Genomic DNA, 16,883 nt, shown 5'->3' on the forward strand with positions numbered 1-16,883 from the left:
TAGAATTACAGTTAGTGGAAAACCAAATTTATTATGCTTAATTTTTAACACATTTAAAATCTAATTATTACGATGGTTATTGTATACATTTTTAGTCGCTATGGTATTAAATTTGAATCGCCTATAAGGAAGGAATCGCTTATAAGTAAAGGCGGCTGGGCATAGTGCTGACCACACTATCTCTTCAAATGCCGAGGTAACAGAAACAAGTGAACTCTACTTCACTTGCCCTATAGACCGTCAGGTTTGAAAAGGGAACTTTTTTTATAAGGATGGTGAATTTCATTCAACAGGAAAGATAATCTCGAAATAACTAAACGGTGTCTAATTCTTGAGTTGTCTAACTTTCATAGGTTTTAGTTGAATAAATTCAGCCTTTGGAAATGAGGCAAATGAGTAACTTAGCAAAATCAGTTATAATAGGGCCTTTAAAGAAACAACTGAGGATGAAAATATAAAGGGAATGATCTAAAAAAAATGTAACTAAAAAATTATATTTTAATTTTAATATGATTTACTCAACAATTAATGACATTAATTTTTCCTTTAATTTAAAGTGAAATTTCATCTATTTTAAACATATATAATTTCAAGGTTGATTTAATTCTTATATAATTTGCAAAAGCATAACTGATAGATCGATATCAAATAACAGATGAACTAGCTGGTGCGCAGTTGGTTTGCGCACTTTCAGGTTTACATTCGTTACAATGAAATGAATGAACGAGATGAAACTTCTGAGGGTCTTGAACGTAAATGATGCAGCTAAATATTTTTTTTTAAAGTTTAATAGTATATGAACAAAAACTTTATATCTATACCAAATCAATAAACGTCAAAGTAGATTTTTTTAAATATATTCAAAATTAAAAGGTATGTTTAGTAAATAAACTTAAAATCTAAAACAGAAAAAGTTTTTCTAAATCCCAATCTAGATCAAGATTGAGATGAAGGCCCATACACAGTGGGACTAATTTTAATTTCAACATTTATTTATTTTTAATTCTGAAAATGATTAAAAAACAATAATAATAATATAGATCAATGCTTTTGTCGGTTATTAATTGTAATCGTAACCTATACAAAATGCTTGGACTACTAAATTCCTAGGCAAAATCACAATAAAGCTAACGATGCATATATTTTTAGGTTATCGTTTCAATAACACAGACGAATAACATTTGTATTAAATTGAATATTTTCTATTTTAATAATGATTTTTTTGTCATTTTCCGTTTCTTTGTTGTTGTTATTTTATCTAGTTAATCCCCCATACACACCCACCCTGTTTTCTGCTTTCATAAATCATTTTAAATCTATATGTAACTAGGGTAGGCCTAGCTACTAGTTACAATCTGATGCAACTGATAACGAACGATAAGCCGCGACGCAGTATTACAGTCTGATGCAACTGATAGCAGGTGGCTTATTAAATCGGACTGATAACAATCTCAAAGCCAACGCGTGCTATTTTGGGAAACGGTACGAGGGGATTCAGACGGCCTGTCAACTTTGATTGATAGGATGCAGATGTTTTATTAATCGGACTGTACGTTAGAACTGCGCAACTAGTAGTCGGAGACATCGAGTACAAATATCGATTACGGATGAATACAAGTACGAATACGAGTACGAATACAAGGGATAAATAGGAGGGGACGGCTGAGCTCGCCCCTTTTCGATCGCTCGCTCCCTTTTTTCGATCGCTCGCTCTCTTTCGATCGCTCGCACTCTCTTCATCGCTCGCTTTAGATCAGTCAGTCTGTGTGACATATCAAGTTGGAGATAGAACGGGTTAGCCGTATTGTGTTAAGAAGGACAATAGACATGTGGATTCAGTTATATGAAGCCTAGTGAGGACTGTTAGGGGTCAGTTGATTCAGACTATTATTGTGAAGCATTCCTGTTGATTCATTGTGTTATTTTGAAGCATTTCTTGATTCATGTAATAAAAGGATCAATAGCGAACCTGCATCTTCGAGTATTTCTACTGTAGTCGATGTTGTGTAGAATGAGTGGTTAAACTCGTTACATTTGGCACTACAGGCAAATAGTCTCGTAACATGTGGCGTTGCGAGCAGGGTAACTGTTCGCTCGTTACAATTGGCGTCGTCGGACAGGATGAATTCAACTAGACTTGCCGTTGGAGGCACCCATAGTCAACCTTGTGCATAACTGTGTTTTGTGTGTGTGTGTGAATTCGGACATTCAGGAACTGTGAAAATTAAGGAACGAGAAAAATTTTTCATACACACACGGTAAGAAAGAACTCTTTTTTTGTTACTTACGGAATAAAATGTCTACTCTGGACGAGAAGCAGACCCATATAGTGGTCCTACCCAGAGAGTCCCACATTAACAAATTTTACGGGGACGGTGATCCAACTTTAACCAACAGGTTCAGTGAAGAGGTCAAAGCGGCCTGGGCCCCGAGAGGCATGTCACCAGAGGAAAGATTAAGACTGCTGATGGGCAGTATAGGAGAGACGGTTAGGGCAGAGGTCAAATGCCACGATAAAACCATCCAATCAGATCCAGATAAGGTGCTGGATCTGATTATGGAGACCTTTGGGGAGAGACGGTCGGGATCGCAACTGCTATCAGGGTTCGTAGGCTTAAGGCAGAGAATGGCGGAGAGTGTGATGGAGTACTCACACCGGATGAACAGGGCCTTTGATTCGGTAAAGGGCAAAACACCTGACATTGATGTGCGCCTACTGAGGGACCATTTCATCGAGGGGCTAGCAACCCCGATCCTAAGAAGAGAGTTGAAAGAGGAGGTCCACAAAGACCCGCAGTTGACCTTCCTTCAGGTCAGGAACTCAGCGATCCGCAGGTCCGAGGATGAGGACCAATCGAACTGTTCGGTGGACAAAGTCTCTGTGCCGGAACAGAAACAATCCCCACCCACAGGGGCCGACACGATGGAGACCATGATGGCTCAACTGTTGGCCCACCTAGATAAGGTTGACCAACGTTTGGAGAGGTTAGAAAGCAGGTCAACAGCTGAGAATCAGGAAAAGAACGGGACAAAACAGAGACAGGTTGGACGGCCGCGTCCTGCCAAGCCATCACTCCAATGGACGGCCGACGGTCGACCAATTTGCTTGTCCTGTTCACAACCCGGACACATGGCACGGTACTGCCAGGGAAACGGTCGTCCTCTGTAAGGCAGGGTCAGGCTACAGAGGGGCGAGGTTATGGCCCAAGAAACAAAATGATGGGAGTCTGTCCCGAAATGGTGATCACGATTGGGGACATCGCGGTGAAGGCAATTGTGGATACAGGCTCCCAGGTGACGACAATTACAGAAAATTTTTACACCAAATGGATGAAAGGAAAAGACCATAGGTTAAGGTCTGACACGTGCATGCGCCTGACGGCAGCTAATGGACTAACCATTCCATACTGTGGTTATTTTCTGGCGGATGTGGTGGTGGCAGGACATAGGTTGAAGCAGGTTGGGGTGTTCGTTACGAAACACAACCTAGAGACAAATGTGTCAAATATACCTTGCCTGTTGGGCATGAATATTCTTGGCCAGTTGCCAGAATTTCTTACAAATATTGTCGGATCGCCCACATCAGATCGGGGATCCAAGTTGGCCAGGTTTGCCAAGACCAGAGGAAGGACAGCAGTCCCGGCAAACACGGTCAAGGCAATCACATTACAAATTGGTGATAAAAGCGTGAATGGTGATGTGATGATAGAACCATGTGGCGCCGCACTGAGGGCAGGCATCGTGTTACTGCGGACATACACATCAGCGGAGAAGGTACTAGTTCAAGGGTTGGTAGCTAATGTTTTGGATGAGGAAATTTTTATACCGCCTAACACTCTGGTAGGAGTACCACAGAACGTCGAGGTACAAAGGTCGGCACAGTGCATCGAACTGATCAATACCAGCAGTAATGAAGTAACAATTAGGTCGGTCAATGTGACGGCCGAGGTGAAGAAAGAGGATGGCCGATCATATACATTCCCGGAAACTGAGGACCCAAAACTAAATGAATTGCTGAATAAATACAGTGATATATTTGCCTCGTATGAGGGTGATTTGGGGTACACGGAAGTAATCAAACACCAGATACCCTTACTACAAGACAAGCCGGTGGCGCAACCCTACCGAAGATTACCACCAAGTCACTACTCGGCGGTGAAAGCACACCTGAATGATCTACTAAAAAAGGGAATTATTACAACCAGTACAAGCCCGTATGCGGCACCGATAGTAGTGGTAAAAAAGAAGTCAGGGGAGATAAGACTGTGTTGTGATTACCGGAAATTGAACAATATCACAAGAAGGGATGCATTCCCCTTGCCTCGTATTGATGAGTGTCTTGATGCGTTGGGGGGAGCAAGATTTTTTTCTACCCTAGATTTGGCTAGTGGCTACCACCAAGTGGCCATGCACCCCAACGATCAACATAAAACGGCATTTATTTCTCCACTGGGACTGTACGAGTGGACCCGTATGCCGTTTGGTTTGACTAATGCACCTGCCACATTCCAGCGAGTAATGCAGAGTGCTATGAGTGACTTTCTATTTCAAATAATGTTGGTGTACTTGGATGATATTCTAGTTTACTCAAAAACTTGGGAGGACCATCTAAAAAGATTAGAACAAGTGTTTCTCCGTCTTAGGGAGATAGGAGTAAAGCTGAACCCAGACAAATGCTGCTTTGGTCTGAAATCGGTACATTTTTTGGGTTATGTGATTTCGTCGGATGGCATCGCCACTGACCCAGATAAAATTGCAGCTGTTAAAGAATGGAAACAACCATCAACTACGGTAGAGGTCAGGTCATTCTTGGGTTTTGCTTCCTATTATAGAAAATTTGTACCTGGTTTTGCAAAAATTGCCGCACCATTGCATGACTTGGTAAACAAAATGACAAAGAAACACAGTAAAGATAAAAAGAAAGGTAAAACACACCGGATAGGTGAATTATGGACTGATGAATGCCTGAACTCGTTTAAGCTCTTGAAAAAGGCTTTGACAGAGGCGCCGATATTGGGATACGCGGACTTTGACAAACCATTTCGGTTAGAAATCGACGCCAGCTCTAAAGGTCTGGGAGCTGTGCTATCACAACAACAAAAGCAAGGTTTCAGGGTTATTGCGTATGCCAGTCGAGCTCTGAAGGAATCAGAGAAGAACATGACAAATTACAGCGCCATGAAACTAGAACTTTTGACATTAAAATGGGCTGTGACTGAAAAATTCAGGGACTATCTATTAGGTGCTAAATGTGTGGTATACACTGACAATAACCCCTTGAGTCACCTAAAGACAGCAAAGTTGGGATCCATCGAACAGCGATGGGCAGCAGAATTGGCACTCTTTGACCTGGAGATAAAATATCGCCCGGGGCGGTCCAATGGCAATGCGGACGCCTTATCAAGGAATCCTTACGAGAGACCGGGCGAGGAGGAAGAAACGCTGACAGGAATATGTGAGGTCAGAGCGTCAACAGATATCCCTCACGGGGTGCAAGTGATGCAAAACGGACAGACCGGGGTGGAGCACATATCCACAGAGCCCGGACATATGGACAGTAGTGATTTTAATTGCCTTAATCACAAAAAGATAAGAGATGCCCAGAGAACGGATAGTGGCTTACAACCGCTATTGAAATACGTCCAGGAACAAAAATTCCCAGGAAGAAGGGAAAGAGAACAATTTGGTCGAGAAACAAAGAAAATACTGAGTCAGTGGGACCGTCTCAGTATAGAGGATGGTGTTCTCATGCGGAGAATTCATGACCAAATTGATGGGACAATACACCAGGTGGTGGTGCCTGGACAGTTACGAGAAGAAGTGCTAAGGTTGGCACATGACAGGGCAGGACACCAGGGTCAGGACAGGACGCACAAAATATTACGACGGAGGTGTTACTGGCCCAATATGGAAATGGAGGTCAAACGCCATTGTGAGGCTTGTGTGAGGTGTCAGCATGCGAAAATGCCAGTTGTCAAAATGAGACAGCCATCAGGACACCTATTAGCGACAAAACCACTAGAGATTGTGGCTATGGACTTTACGTCGTTGGAGCAATCATCGGATGGGACGGAACATGTGTTGGTAATGACTGATGTTTTCACCAAATGGACTGTGGCGGTGCCCACACGAGATCAGACTGCCAAAACAGTGGCAAAGGTCTTAATAGAACATTGGTTCATCAAATATGGCATACCAAGACAATTACACTCTGACCAAGGAAGGGCTTTCGAGTCAGAAGTAATTAACCAACTGTGCAGCCACTACGGGATCAACAAATCTAGAACAACCACATTTAATCCGAAAGGAAACGGACAGTGTGAACGGTTCAACCGCAGCATGCATGATTTGCTGCGTACCCTAGAACCTGAACAGAAAAAACGTTGGCCGGATTTTCTCCCAGAGTTGGTATATCTATACAACTGCACACCCCATGCCACAACCGGCTTTGCGCCACACATGTTGCTGTTCGGACGAGAGGCTCGACTCCCTCTTGATTTGGTCCTAGGAAAAAGGGAGAGTATGACTGGCTCATACACCGCACTGGAATATGTGAATGAACATATGAGAAGAATTAGAGAAATGTACAGGGTAGTACAGGAAAGACTAGAACAAGAAGCACGGCGAAGGGAACCGCCGGTACAGACAAAGGACCCGCCACTCAAACTGAACGACAGGGTATTACTGCGTAGCCACCCGTTAGGCAGAAACAAAATCCACGATCTCTGGGGACAGGAGATATGGCAAGTCGTGGAGATGCCTAAAGTAGCAGATGGCCCCTTTAAGATAAGACCCATCGATCACGCCAAACCGGATCGGTGGGCGAATATTGCTCAATTAAAGAAATATTGGAATAGGCAAGAAGAGCAGTTACACACAGAGAAACCTAAGACAATCAGGGGACCGGAAGTTACAACGGAAATTCACATACCCATCCCGGAACCATATCACCATCAACAGAACAACCGCGATACACAAGTGGAGGATAACGGCAACAAAGAGGATCCCGTTCCTTCCAGAAGCAGAGAGACAGTAGACCATCAGATAAGTGGTCCGCGGAGAAGTTTGAGGAACAGAAGGAAGACGAAATTTTTTGTCAGCAACCATCAATTCTTTCATGGTCGCGCTGGTATGAGAACAGACGGTTCAAAAAGCTATAAAAGTGAACTGGTGAAGGCACCAAACGAAAAGGGTGGATGTGAATTCTAGAACTGTTTTGTGTCTCAGGAAGATGATGTAGACACAGTTGATATGTGAAATAGGTATAACTGTCAATCGTATACGAATGGGACGACGTGGACAGTGAGTGGAACAATAAAAATTTTTTTACGATTGTGCGATTGACTTTGGAGGAGTGCACCTGCCAAGCGTTGTTTGTGGTTGAAAACACACAAAAAAAGGCAGGGGTGGATGTAACTAGGGTAGGCCTAGCTACTAGTTACAATTTGATGCAACTGATAACGAACGATAAGCCGCGACGCAGTATTACAGTCTGATGCAACTGATAGCAGGTGGCTTATTAAATCGGACTGATAACAATCTCAAAGCCAACGCGTGCTATTTTGGGAAACGGTACGAGGGGATTCAGACGGCCTGTCAACTTTGATTGATAGGATGCAGATGTTTTATTAATCGGACTGTACGTTAGAACTGCGCAACTAGTAGTCGGAGACATCGAGTACAAATATCGATTACGGATGAATACAAGTACGAATACGAGTACGAATACAAGGGATAAATAGGAGGGGACGGCTGAGCTCGCCCCTTTTCGATCGCTCTCTCCCTTTTTTCGATCGCTCGCTCTCTTTCGATCGCTCGCACTCTCTTCATCGCTCGCTTTAGATCAGTCAGTCTGTGTGACATATCAAGTTGGAGATAGAACGGGTTAGCCGTATTGTGTTAAGAAGGACAATAGACATGTGGATTCAGTTATATGAAGCCTAGTGAGGACTGTTAGGGGTCAGTTGATTCAGACTATTATTGTGAAGCATTCCTGTTGATTCATTGTGTTATTTTGAAGCATTTCTTGATTCATGTAATAAAAGGATCAATAGCGAACCTGCATCTTCGAGTATTTCTACTGTAGTCGATGTTGTGTAGAATGAGTGGTTAAACTCGTTACATTTGGCACTACAGGCAAATAGTCTCGTAACATGTGGCGTTGCGAGCAGGGTAACTGTTCGCTCGTTACATATATATACAATTCTCTTCTGGGAGACGTTAGAAAACAAGCTGCAAGCGCGCCTTGCAGTCACCTCTCTTCCTCTCTATCACTACCACCCCCACCCCCCACATGGTCTGGTGAGCGATGGTTCACTCTAAATGTTTACAATCCGGGTTTTGTTACGAATATTAGGGGCAGATAATTTAGTTTGAAACGATTTTAAACTTAGAGGAGGTAACTAAGAGGAGGCTGCTTTCACGGGGGGGGGGGGGGAATATAGGGTAGGTGTTGGGGGAAAGGGGGGGGGGGGTAGTGTTTTAAAGCAAATATTTTCAGTGGCAGCATTGGTACTGTCGAATTCACAAATTATGAATTACTGAAAAGTAGAAAATAAAACAACTAAATAGCGGCGTATGATACGCCGCGGGTCGGCTCGTATTTTTTAATTTGTCTTGTTTTTAGTTATTGTTTTCCAGGATTTTACATTGCTCCATATTTTGATACCATTATTATGAATATTTTCATTACCATTGTTTTTGTTGTTAATCATTACTATTACTTTCATTATGAACATACAAATGCTGACTTGTAGTTTGTTGGACAAAGGCTATGGAAGTAAACATAAAAAGAAAAACAGGCTGAAATCGGAATTAAGGGCGTTTATGGCGAACAACCAATTGATACGTAATTCTTAATTTTGGTGGAGGGAATTTTTTCCAACACTAGAGTTTAGAACGGAGAAGAAAAGTTATTGTCATTATTAACATCATTAGTAACATTATCTTCAATATCATCATCACTATCATTATAATAATTATTATCATTATTATAATCATTATACTCATCATCATCATGATCATCATCATTGTTTTCATTGTTTTCATTATTATCATTATTATCATTATTATCATTATTATCATTATTATCATTATTATCATTATTATCATTATTATCATTATTATCATTATTATCATTATTATCATTATTATCATTATTAACATCATTATTATTATTATCATTGATATCGTTAGTATTATTTATATCATAACTATATTATCATCATTATTATTATCGTTATTATCACTATCATCATTGTCATCATCATCATTATTTCATTATCATCATTGTCATCATTGTCCATAATAATATTAATACCATTATTAATATCACTATTAATACCACTATATTTCACTATTAAAATTGTCATTATTACCATTATAATCATTATTATCATTATCACCACTACCAGGGCCAGTGTTAATTCCGAGAGATCTTCGTCCAACCCCACACCGCCACACCCACCTCATCAAACCAACCACACATCTACAGACACCCACCCCAGTCACCATGGCGTACGGTGAATGGGACCACGGCCTGTTCGGATGCCTGAGCAACCCTTTTGTCTGCATCATGGCCTACCTTCTCCCGTGCTACGTCTTTGGTCAGCTCGCCTACAAAAACGACCGCTCCTGTCTCAAGTACGGCGTTCTGTTCTTCTGTCCAGTCGTAAACTGTGTTCTGCTGTACAAGTTCCGTATGGCCACTGTGGCGAAGAAGGACATCAAGACGACTTGCCTGCCGGAAGCGCTAAAGGTGGGACTATGTACGTGCTGCGCTATGGTGCAACAGGCCACAGAGGAAATGGAGGACCCGAAGGCTATGGATATGGGCCGCTCCTAGAGGGGGAGACTGGAAGTGTTTCTTTCAGGCATTGCCTCGTGGGTGAAGGACTTCTATCGCTCCCCCCCCCCCCCCCCTTCAGAAATGTAATTTAAATAGAAAACATAAACATATACTTCTACCAGTATCCGTTCCCCTCTACTGGAAAAATTGTGTCCGCTCCCCCTCCCCAAAAGTTTTAACCCTCCCCTTCCCTCCATGAAAGAAACAAACGATACTGATTCATTCAGCCACATAACCATTGTTCATTACTTTCGTACTAGATTTGTCATGCAGAAGTAAAATTGACATAGAATCGCTTTTTTTCTTTAGCTGAGTGCGTTGTAAATTAGTAAATGAATCTAGTAGCAGATGACGCTTAAAGATTGGTAGAAGTCTTAGTATGATTAGATCAGTACACGTTTTGGATCACGGCATTAGAAAGTACTTACAAGCTTCATTTGGATACTAGCACTTAGATTACATTATTCTAAAAGTTGGATCATAGCACTATGATTATATTATTGAAATATTTGGCTCATAGCTCTATGATTATATTATTGAAATATTTGGCTCATAGCTCTATGATTATATTATTGAAATAGTTGGCTCATAGCACTATGATTATATTATTGAAATATTTAGCTCATAGCACTATGATTATATTATTGAAATATTTGGCCCATAACACTTAGCATTATTGTAATACTTGGCTCTTAGTACTAATATATTAGTACTAATATTATATTATTTTAATATTTGGCTCATGGCACTATGATTATATTATTGAAATATTTGGCTCATAGCATGTAACAACATACAGATGCATCTATTTTTTCATGCATTGGCGCATATACTTGAACAACACCCAGGCTTTTATATTGAAACATCACATTGGTACATTTATTTGAACATCATATTGGCACATTTATTTGAAATCACCTTGGCTCTTAAATTGCCGTGGCCAATTTGTTTATCTATTCATTTGAACTTGTAATGTTATCGGCAATAGTAAAATGTTATCTCAAATTAGAATGAGGTTGATCTACAACATTACAAGACAACTTACATCTAAATAACAAGAAGTACTCTAACAATGTTATACATAACAAAGTTGGTTTTTAATACTAGAAATAATCTTAGTGAATTAACCAATTTGACAATTTAGCTCTCTTTGATGTTAAAAAAAAATTGTGTAAGTAGAAAGTAATATTAAAATTTAAAGCTAATATCTTAACACGGACAAGATATTGTGTCATCTAAATCTAATGCATTTTGTAAAAGTTAATTTGTTTTGTTTATAAAATTCTTAATTTTAATTTACATTTTTTTTAACCAGTTGTTTATGGTTTTACAAATGTATCGGGTAAGAAATTAATCAACGTGGAGATCAATCAATTTTTTTTTAAAAGCTGGCAGTATTTATAAGAGATATGTGATTATATATATATTGATTGTGTTGTGTGTGTGTGTATTTTAGTTAGTGAGTGAGTGTGTGTGTGTTTCTGTGTGTGTGTGAGTGAGTGTGTGTGTTAGAGTGTGTGAGTGTATGAGTGTGTGTTTGTCTACATGGGACATCAAATAAAACAGCTCCTAACTTGTAGTTTACCCTCTAATGGACAATATATATTGAAGTAAATCCAGAAAGAAAGAAATGCTAAATTAGAGTCAACGGCCTATATGACGCATGACCAGTTGACGCGTAATACTTAATTGTGTTAGAGGAAATCAAGTTCAATGTTACCATTCAGTACGAAGAAAAAGAGAAAGAAAGATCAGAAGTGATTTAGACATCAAGGTCAGATGTTATATATGGAGGCCTTATGCCCTGACCTTATATAGCAGACTTTATGCCCTGAGCTCGATGTAGGAGACTATGCCCTGACCTTATATAGCAGACTTTATGCCCTGACCTTGATATGGCAGACTTTATGCCCTGACCTTGATATGGCAGACATTATGCCCTGACCTTATATAGCAGACTATGCCCTGACCTTATATAGCAGACTTTATGCCCTGAGCTTAATATAGCAGACTTTAAGCCCTGACCTTATATAGCAGACTTTATGCCCTGACCTTGATATGGCAGACTTTATGCCCTGACCTTGATATGGCAGACATTATGCCCTGACCTTATATAGCAGACTATGCCCTGACCTTATATAGCAGACTTTATGCCCTGAGCTTAATATAGCAGACTTTAAGCCCTGACCTTATATAGCAGACTTTATGCCCTGACCTTGATATGGCAGACATTATGCCCTGAGCTTATATAGCAGACTTTATGCCCTGACCTTGATATGGCAGACATTATGCCCTGACCTTATATAGCAGACTATGCCCTGACCTTATATAGCAGACTTTATGCCCTGAGCTTAATATAGCAGACTTTAAGCCCTGACCTTATATAGCAGACGTTAAGCCCTGACCTTATATAGCAGACTATGCCCTGACCTTATATAGCAGACTTTATGCCCTGACCTTATATGGCAGAATGTTTGCCCTGGCTGTGATGTAAAATCCTTCATGACCCTAGTTAAGTGTGTATATACAAATTGTCATTATATTTTTTTAAATATAAAAAAAATAATGTTTTCTAATATTATATAGTAAGGCCTACATCATATAGAAATCGACATGTTGATGTGAAACAATTTTGCGACGCTGCTCCAAAAACCATTGCGCACTAAAGTGCACTCATGAAAACCGGAAGCTGAATTTACGCACTAAAGTTTTCTGTTAAAATATTTATTTAATCTGCTTTTTTCCCACCAAATTTTAGTTCGACGAAGACCAGCATTGGACAGTGGACCAAGTTCTTTCAGGCAATATTTGTAATACATAAAATATAGAGCTTCATCTAATTAAAAATTAATGACACTAGGTCTTCATTACAACTACAAGATGCACCCTCTTACCAGTGTACAACCTGACGACTGCTGCTGATGTGCTACCAGTGGCGTAGGCAGGGGGGGGGGGTAGGGGGGTCATAACCACCATAGACCCCTCGGTATATATATAAAAAGTATGAAGGGGGTGCAAATCGAAAGTTTGAGGGGGGTGCAAATCGAAAGTTTGAGGGGGGGGGGTGCAAATCGAAAGTTTGAGGGGGGGGGGGTGCAAATCGAAAGTTTGTCCCCGGGTAAAAATTGGAACCCCCCCCCCCCCTTGAGACGATCCTGGCTACGCCACTGTGTGCTACCTTGTACATTCTAAATTATAATTAGATCTAAATATATAATCCATAGCTCAAACTACTATAGTCGATTAGAGATTGTGATGAAGAAATATATACTAACCAAATTAGCTTGCAATTAGGGGACATCGTGGCAGAGTATGGGAGCGTACGAGTTGGATCCCAGTGCAGATAAGGCTTGTTAGCCTTACGAAGATGCCCATGTAATTAAAAAAAAGTAGAGTTCCTTTTTCACACATGACGGTCTATAGGTTAAGTGAAGTAGAGTCCACACGTTTCTGTGACCTCGGCATATGAAGAGATAGTGTGGTCAGCATTATGCACAGACGTCTTTACTTTCCCTAACGTGAGTTAGGTACCCATCAGAGCTGGGTGAACTCAGGGACAGTAGACTTACTTGAACCTAGATACGAACACGAGACTTAAGGGTTAGCAGTCCAGTTCTCTACCACTAGACCACTTCGACCGCCCATTTCATAAGCATGTCGATATTATAAATATACCGTATCTTTTAACTCAACCAAACTAAGTAATAAAGCACTGAGGTTTCCGTTGTAACTTCATTACAACAGGATAACAGCTACGCAGTTTTCAAATAATATTTTTATTATGTGAGTGATGAGTGGGGGGAATGGGGGGGGGGGGGCGGAGGTACTCACAATGCACAAACGTTAATGCACTTTATACCCCCCCCCCCCACATCTACATCCACAACTATAGTCAACATAAACACAATCCTTCCCTCCCCCCCCCACTCACACACAAATGTGAACACATCTTATAATTAAACACAAACTTAGTGTATTTAGTACAAACAGTTTTTTTTTCTTGACAGGTTGACCAGAAAACATTAGGATTCTTACCAGATCAATATTCAGACGATTCAACCAAAAAAAAAACCCACGTATAAACTGTTTTGACTTGCCAATTAATCAACAACCTGCAAGCCTTTTAGTTCTGAACCATCATGTCGAAGGCACAGGAGATCAAATGGCAGCATTCCTTGTTTGATTGCCTAGACAACCCTTACCTTTGTTTCATCGCTCACTGCTGCCCGTGTGTAGTGCTGGGCAATTTGTCAAGAAGACTAGGCGAACCGTGGATTGTGGGCTTCTGCATCGTGTTCGTCCCTATATTCAACTGCGTCGCTTTCGCCATCATGCGAGAAATGCTGATGGACGCTAAGGGGATGCCGAAGAACAGGTGCAAAGAGTGCTGCAGGGTGCTAGTCTGTCCTTTCCTCACCTTAATACAAGAGGCGAATGACGACTTCAAGCCGCCAGAAAATTTAGAAATGGCTCGTACTTAGACGTGTCCTCTGGCGTTGCATACCTGCGGTAAACTCGCTGATCTCTGACTTTTCAAGATATATTTTTTATGAACTTAAATGTTAGAAGCTAGTGCAGTGGCGTAGCGAGGTCGGGTGTCTATATATTTTGCTATTTTTTGCCTTGGTGTCACCCCCCTAAAAGGTGTCACCCGGTGCGGTCCGCCCCCCCCCCCATCGATACGCCACTGAGCTAGTGTATTCAATCATTATACCTTTAGGAGCTGGTATTTACGGAAGCGTTAGCAAAAAAAAAAATATGAATGTTTACATTTACATGGGTACTTATTAACAACAACGAGTTAGTAGATTTTTTAAACATCCGGAACTATTTTAGTTTAAATAATATAAATTAAAGTTTCGTGTAAGTAATTGCCAAGATACTCGAATAAAGTTACCATCAGAAAAAAAAATTAGAAAATATCTGAATACTAACAGCTCCATCACATGGAAAATATGAAATTGTTGAACTTCATAGGCTGTACCTGTTTTTGTTATTATTAATAGGAACATAAACATCATTAGTTTTAATATGCCAACAGGAGGGTTTTTTTAGCTTTAAAAGTAATGTTCACTTAAAGAATGCTAAAATTATAATGTGTACGGATAATGCTTATCAATTTTATTTATAATTTTAATTTAACATCATATTAAAGACATTTGTAATCGGTACGTGTTTTTTATAAGACTTTTTAAATTTATTTTACTATTTTATTTTTTTAACTATTTTTTTTCCAGTAATGTATGTCTAGGTAAATTCAAAGTTCTGCATTTAAATTAACATTTACGTTGATCTGTTGTTTTTATGTTCCATTAATGCTGATTTTAAATAGTAGCTACAGGAATAATTTGGCGATAATCTTTGGGTGGGTATAAATGTCCTAAAGGGGGTTGCACCGGGAGACAACATTTAAGGGGTGACAACAGAAAGAAAAGTCGTACAAATTTTCAAAACAATATCTATATATATAATTCTCTTCTGGGAGACGCTAGAAAACAAGCTGTAAACGCGCTCCCTACCACCCCCACCCCTACATGGTCTGGTGAGCTGCGGTTCACTCTTTATGTTTACAAACAGAGCAGGGTTTAGTGACGACTATTAGGGGCAGATAATTTAGTTTGAAACGATTTTAAACGTAGGGGGGGTAACTAAGTGGAGTTTACTTTAACGGAGGGGGGGGGAAGGAGGGGGGGTTATCGTCTTTAACGAGCTACTTATAGTATTTTAAAGAAATATTTTCAGTGGCAGCGTTGGTAGTGTCGAATTCACAAATTATGAATAACTGAAAAGTAGAAAAAACAACAACTAAATAGATGCGTATGATATGCCGCGGGTCGGCTCGTTCATTATAAAATAACAATTACATTTTAATCACTAGTTGTCTATTTAATTAGATTAAAAACTCGATATTCTTGCATTGTCATCTAAGATGAACCACTGTGCCAAATTTCAGCTCAATCGTACAGTTGGAAGTGGGTTAAATTAAGATGCCAAGATTAGCGCACCCACACACATATTTAGCAAGCTAAATAAAAATTGCAACAAAATATTTGAGGAGGGTGGGGCCAGTGGCGTAGCGAGGTCGGGTGTCACCCGGTGAGGCACTTAATGGTGTCACCCCCCCACCCCCCAGAGGCATAGCGACTTTTCCCGGGGACAAACTTTCATGTTTCGATTTGCACCCCCCCCCCAAGTTTTCGATTTGCACCCCCAACCCCTCAAATTTTTCTCTATATATTTTTACTATTTTTTGCCTTGGTGTCACCCCCCCCCCCCTAAATGGTGTCACCCGGTGCGGTCCGCACCCCCGCCCCCCCCCCTCGCTACGCCTCTGGGTTGGACGACACCCTCGGTTATCGCACAGGGTGACAACCTACCTCGTGAGGCCTATGACTGCTAGTAGATACACAACAGACACTTTGAAATTAATTTTGTCCATACACCGTTTATCAATCGTTAAACATTGATCCTGAGCAACATATACACTGTTAAAAATATACGGTTCGATTTTACAGTTTAAATACAAGTGTCATGTGTTTATATACCTCGACTAATGCAGCAGAGAAATGTGTGGTATTATTAGTAGGATGTAGAGTGGCATAAACTACAAAGGCAGATGTGTGTTGTGATCAGGGGTTTAAATTCTATGAGATCATAGAAAGGGCATAAAAAGTGATGTACTCTCAGGGCATTTAGTCTGTGATGTCACTTATTCTGTGATGTCGTTGTCAGGGCATAAGTCTTATGCCACTGAAAGGGCATAATTTTTGTGATGTCACTGTCAGGGCATAAAATCTTTGATGTCTCTAATAGGGCATAATATTTGTGATGTTACTATCAGGACACAAAGTGATGTCATTGCCATGTAACAAAATCTAAGTTTTCTCTGTCAGGTCATAATGTCTGTTAAAGCGTTATGTTAGTAACGTCCCTTTAGGATATAAATATGTAATTGTAATGTCACTGACTATTTATGAGTTCTTGTATGTCAATGTCAGGACATAATGTCTGTGTAAAGTTGCTACTATGGCATAAT

General features: G+C 40.4%; 1 protein-coding gene and 1 long non-coding RNA gene across 2 annotated transcripts; both read left to right on the top strand.

Moving 5' to 3' along the window:
* The first annotated feature begins 793 nt into the window (after positions 1-793).
* LOC131934545 (uncharacterized) lies at positions 794-9,879 on the top strand. The gene is made up of 2 exons (XM_059290586.1): positions 794-873; positions 9,414-9,879. Exon 2 carries the CDS (start codon positions 9,512-9,514, stop codon positions 9,842-9,844), a length of 333 nt encoding a protein of 110 aa, XP_059146569.1. The 5' UTR covers positions 794-873; positions 9,414-9,511; the 3' UTR covers positions 9,845-9,879.
* A 2,656-nt stretch (positions 9,880-12,535) lies between these two features.
* On the top strand, positions 12,536-15,014 carry LOC131934544 (uncharacterized). The gene is made up of 2 exons (XR_009385804.1): positions 12,536-12,657; positions 13,855-15,014. It is a non-coding gene; the product is annotated as an uncharacterized LOC131934544 (long non-coding RNA).
* The last annotated feature ends 1,869 nt before the right edge of the window (positions 15,015-16,883 follow it).

Source organism: Physella acuta, unplaced genomic scaffold (assembly GCF_028476545.2).
Source record: "Physella acuta isolate Inbredline_101_S28 unplaced genomic scaffold, ASM2847654v3 ptg000110l, whole genome shotgun sequence".
Classification (NCBI taxonomy): domain Eukaryota; kingdom Metazoa; phylum Mollusca; class Gastropoda; family Physidae; genus Physella; species Physella acuta.

Bases quoted from the DNA above. Each gene is read 5' to 3' on its own strand.
- LOC131934545 (XM_059290586.1), top strand. From the start codon at position 9,512: ATGGCGTACGGTGAATGGGACCACGGCCTGTTCGGATGCCTGAGCAAC.